We start from the raw sequence: 5445 nt of genomic DNA, 5'->3' as shown, positions 1-5445 counted from the left end.
TGGTTCGATTTATAAGCAGTGTACACCATAACATTTGAGAAACCTTCTCAAATTGTTATCACAATTTCTAGGTATCATATAATGACACCATGTCAAGTTCCATAATTTTTTACGCTTCATTTATACTTTTCAAAATTAAAACCAATGACCTCCATTTTTTAATCCAATTCCACCAAATTTTTCTTGCACTTGTAGTTCATGTTTTAATTATATTCACTAAATGCCTATAAATGCACTTAGTGACTTACATATACCAAACGGGCCTAAAACATGCCAATTTTACACGCGGGTCATGGGATGGTATATCCATGAGTGCACAATTTTTAAGGCCATCCGATGTAGTGGTTGCATCATCTTCAAAGTTGATAGGTTCCCTCTTGAAACCACGTTTCTGTCACATAAAAAATTTTCTACGCATTCTCAAAATTTTAACACAACCTCTAGGGATCATATAATGACATTATAATTTTTTAGAATTAAAAAGTCAATAAAATCCATGTTCATGTCGAGTCTTATCACCCTTATATCAGCTGGAATTCTCCTTTTCTTGTATAAGACCTAAACATAAACTCAAGAACACAAATAGAATTTTGAATCCAATGTTGCCAACTTTTTCATGCATTTTTATTTCAAAATTTTATTATATTCACTAAATGCCTAAAAGTTTAGTTAATGCATATAAAAGAAAATAAAGAGGAGAAAATAAAAAAATGTAGAAAACAATAGAGCATAAAATATAATATATACATGAGAAAGGAGCATAAAAAAGTGTTTGCCGATTGGAAAAAAAGAAACTCAGCAAAGAATTTTTTGTAAAGCACCCGGCAAAAGATTAGTTCGTTTAATGCAAAACAAAATGTACTCGGCAAATGTTCTAGTGTCTGACGAAATGCATTTGACAAACAACCTAAATTTCATTACAGTATTAGTACACTAAACTTGCACTGCCGTGATAATGAGAGAGCAAGCAAAACAGGATACAGCTTGTTAGGGCATCTTCAACCCTAACCCACAAACAGACACCACAAATGTCCTTTTTTGTCCGGACGTGGTTCATGAACATGATGCGGGAGTCGGTCATCAATGTTCTTCCCAAATGAATCCGGTTGGAGGAGAGAGATGAGAAAGACCATGCATATGAAGAGAGAGAAAAGAGATAAGGACCATGTGATTACTTTCTGTTGGTTAAGTGAATGTCCAGACTCCAACAAAGCCCCCACGTTTGTTGCTAGGATACTGAAATCTGTACGTCCGAACTGCTAAGCGGACGTATAAAGGATCCCTCTTGGATGGCGAAAATGGTCCAGACACTGTGGTCCAGGCATATAAAAGAGGTTTGAGGGTCGGCTTTGAAGATGCCCTTAGAGTTTAGGTTAGCCGGAAAATGGTTCAGACACTGTGGTCTAGGCATATAAAAGAGGTTTGAGGGTCGGCTTTGAAGATGCCCTTAGAGTTTAGGTTAGCCGGAAAATGGTCCAGACACTGTGGTCTAGGCATATAAAAGAGGTTTGAAGGTCGGCTTTGAAGATGCCCTTAGAGTTTAGGTTAGCCCGAAAATGGTCCAGACACTGTGGTCCAGACTCCAACAATGGCCGCCTGGCTGCTGTCGGCTTTGAAGATGGTCCCGAATTAGCAAATCCGCCAAACCATTTGACTCGATCTCATGCATTGTTCCGTGTCCTCCCACAGCAACAATAATTCATGAAGCCAACAATGACAGATTGACAGCAGCCAGGCGGCCATTGAAGTTCAGATCGACTATCCAACCACCTGTGAGCACGCGGAGACGTTTACACCCCCATGCCCGCGGCCCGCCAGCCATGATATATACCAACACGCCAGGAGCTCATGGCCGTAGCTCACCGCACACGGCTACACGCACAACACAACGTTGCGGCTTGTGGAAGCGAGAGAGCTAACCGAAGCAACAAGGTGAGCCAGGCTCGCTAGCAAGGAAGCCATGGCGACGGGTGAGAGGCCGCACGCCGTGATGATTCCGTACCCGGCGCAGGGCCACATCACGCCGATGATGAAGCTGGCCAAGCTGCTCCACGCCAGGGGCTTCCACGTCACCTTCGTCAACAACGAGTTCAACCACCGCCGCCTGCTGCGCTCCCAGTCCGCCGACGCGCTACGTGGCCTGCCCGCGTTCCAGTTCGCCGCCATCGCCGACGGCCTTCCGCCGTCCGACCGTGAGGCCACGCAGGACATCGCTGAGTTGTGCTACTCTACAATGACCACCTGCCTCCCCAGGTTCAAGGAGCTCATCGTCAAGCTCAACGAGGAGGTCGAGACCTCCGGCGGCGCACTGCCGCCTGTCACCTGCGTGGTGGCCGATAGCACCATGAGCTTCGCTCTTGCCGCCGCGCGGGAACTCGGCCTCCGCTGCGCCACACTCTGGACCGCCAGCGCCTGTGGTTTCATGAGCTACTGCCACTATAAGGATCTACTCGATCGTGGGCTCTTCCCTCTCAAAGGTAGATATGCATGTCTCTTTCTGTACATACACAAGAAAACCAGCTTTCTTCAACTGCACGTCGAAACTAAAATGGAGGTGTAAACGTCTCCGCGTGCATTTTTTGGGCATGCATGAAAATTGAACCGCGCCTTCTAAACCGTGACCGAGGGAATAATATTTTTTCGGCAAAGGGTGAATTTTATTGATTCTGACAACATACTGTAATTTATGTGTTGTTGGTGCAGAAGAGGCACAGTTGAGCAACGGATACTTGGACACGATCATAGACTGGATACCGTCGATGCCTAAAGACCTGCGGCTGCGTGACCTCCCTAGCTTCGTGCGCACCACGGACCCCGATGACATCATGTTCAACTTCTTCGTCCACGAGACGGCCGCCATGTCGCAGGCGTCGGGGGTGGTGATCAACACCTGGGACGAGCTCGACGCGCCCCTGCTCGATGCCATGTCCAAGCTCCTGCCGCCCGTCTACACGGTGGGGCCACTCCATCTCACGGTCCGCAACAATGTCTCGAAGGAGAGCCCCCTCGCCGACATCGGGTCCAACTTGTGGAAGGAGCAGGACGCGCCCCTTCGGTGGCTCGACGGCCAACCGCCGCACTCCGTGTTGTATGTAAATTTTGGGAGCATCACGGTGATGTCCAAGGAGCATTTGTTGGAGTTCGCATGGGGGTTAGCCAACACCGGCTACGCCTTCCTGTGGAACGTTCGGCCTGACCTCGTCAAGGGCGACGACGAGGCCGCACTACCGCCAAAGTTTTTCGCGGCGACCGAGGGGCGGAGCATGCTCTCGACATGGTGCCCGCAGGAGAAGGTGCTGAAGCACGAGGCCGTAGGGCTTTTCCTCACGCACTCTGGGTGGAACTCGTCGCTGGAGGGCATATGCGGCGGCGTTCCGATGGTGTGTTGGCCCTTCTTTGCGGAGCAGCAGACCAACTGCCGCTACAAGTGCACGGAGTGGGGCATCGGGATGGAGATTGGGGAAGACGTGAGGAGGACCGAGGTGGAGGCCATGATACGGGAGGCCATGGCGGGGGCGAAGGGGCGAGAGATGCGACGGCGTGTGCAAGAGCTCCGGGATAGCGCCCTGGCCTCCACACGGTGTGACGGAAGGTCCATGCGCAATGTTGATAGGCTCATCCATGAGGTGCTGCTCGCTTGAAACAAGAAAGTTAAGCTGGTAAATAAAAGGTTTGGACTGTCTGAAGCGTTTATTAGGATGAAATCAATCCCTTCTCCATTTCAAAGTTTCAGTCATATTTTGAGCGGTTAGTTGAATATGTTACCAACATGATGGCAAAATAAAAATTAATGATCAAAAGAAATGAGGAGCTCCTTCCACGCATGATGAGTTGTATATTTGGAATAATAAAGTTTCATTTGACGCCCTATGCACCTGAAAGCAGGAAGTAGCATTATTCACATCTGCATCACACTTCTCAGAAGTTGGCCCCTATGGACCAATAACATCATAGCACTATGCCATCTACTTTTGGGCCTGAATATGTGTGCTTTAATTTGAGTGAGGATTTGGCGCACGCGGGCTGTTGTGCCCCCATTCAATAACGTATGACCTACACCCCATGATGGCTAGTATTAGCGGTGTTTTTTGGGTTGGCATAGATCGAGATTAGGATTTGTCACTCCGAGTATCGGAGAGGTATCTCTGGGCCCTCTCGGTAAAGCACATCATGATAAGCCTTGCAAGTAATGTGACTAATGAGTTAGTTACGGGATGATGCATTACGGAACAAGTAAAGAGACTTGCCGGTAACGAGATTGAACTAGGTATGAAGATACTGACGATTGAATCTCGGGCAAGTAACATACCGATGACAAAGGGAATGACGTATGTTGTCATTACAGTTTGACCGATAAAAATCTTTGTAGAATATGTCGGAAGCAATATGAGCATCCAGGTTCCGTTGTTGGTTATTGACCGGAGATGTGTCACTGTCATGTCTACATAGTTCTCGAACCCGCAGGGTCCGCACACGTAATGTTCGATGACGCTTTGTATTATGAGTTATGTATTTTTGGTGACCGAAGATTGTTCAGGGTTCCGAATGAGATCACGGACATGACGAGGAGTCTCTAAATGGTCGAGAGGTAAAAATTGATATATTGGACGATAGTATTCGAACACCGGAAGTGTTTCGAAATGTATCGGGTACATATAGGAGTACCGGGGGGTTACCGGAACCCCCGGGGGAAAGATATGGGCTATATGGACCATAGAGGGGAGGCAATGCAGCCCACAAGGGGGTGCCCCCCCCCATGGGGAGTCCGAATTGGACAAGGGGAGGGGGCGCGGCCCCCTTTCCTTCTCCCCCCTCTCATTCCCCCTTTCCCCTTCCGATAAAAGGAAAAGGGGCCGAATTGAACTAGGGGTCCAAGTGAGACTCCTCCCACTTGGCGCGCCCTAGGCCGGCCTCCTCCCCTCTCCCTCCTTTATATAGGGGGCAGGGGGGCACCTCTAAGCACATCAATTGTTCTTAGCCATGTGCGGTGCCCCCTCCACCGTTTACTCTTCCAGTCATATTGTCGTCGTGCTTAGGTGAAGCCCTGCACGGAGCACTTCACCATCACCGTAACCATGTCGTCGTGCTGAAGAAACTCTCCCTCGATACTTTACTGGATCAAGAGTTCGAGGAACGTCATCAAGCTGAACGTGTGCCGAACTCGAAGGTGTCGTACGTTCGGTACTTGATCGGTTGAATCGAGAAGATGTTCGACTACATCAACCGCGTTAAACTAACGCTTTCGCTTTCGGTCTACAAGGGTACGTGGACACACTCTCCCCTCTCGTTGCTATGCATCTCCTAGATATATCTTGCGTGGTCATAGGAATTTTTTTGAAATTGCATGCTGCGTTCCCCAACAGTTTCCGTCAACTACAAGGTGCATGTGGTGACTTCGTCAATCTCAAGATGTTGTGTCGGATCAATATTTTGAAGGTGCTCATA

At 48.5% G+C, this 5445-nt stretch overlaps 1 protein-coding gene across 1 annotated transcript; it reads left to right on the top strand.

Moving 5' to 3' along the window:
• The first annotated feature begins 1862 nt into the window (after positions 1–1862).
• Positions 1863–3875, top strand: LOC123148892 (7-deoxyloganetin glucosyltransferase). Its single transcript, XM_044568411.1, has 2 exons — positions 1863–2477; positions 2704–3875. Exons 1-2 carry the CDS (start codon positions 1961–1963, stop codon positions 3639–3641), a joined length of 1455 nt encoding a protein of 484 aa, XP_044424346.1. The 5' UTR covers positions 1863–1960; the 3' UTR covers positions 3642–3875.
• Positions 3876–5445: the final 1570 nt, after the last annotated feature.

Source organism: Triticum aestivum, chromosome 7A (genome assembly GCF_018294505.1).
Source record: "Triticum aestivum cultivar Chinese Spring chromosome 7A, IWGSC CS RefSeq v2.1, whole genome shotgun sequence".
In the NCBI taxonomy this organism is placed as follows: domain Eukaryota; kingdom Viridiplantae; phylum Streptophyta; class Magnoliopsida; order Poales; family Poaceae; genus Triticum; species Triticum aestivum.
The sequence above is the reverse complement of the archived record's forward strand: the minus strand, read 5'-3'. Positions and strand labels throughout refer to the sequence as shown.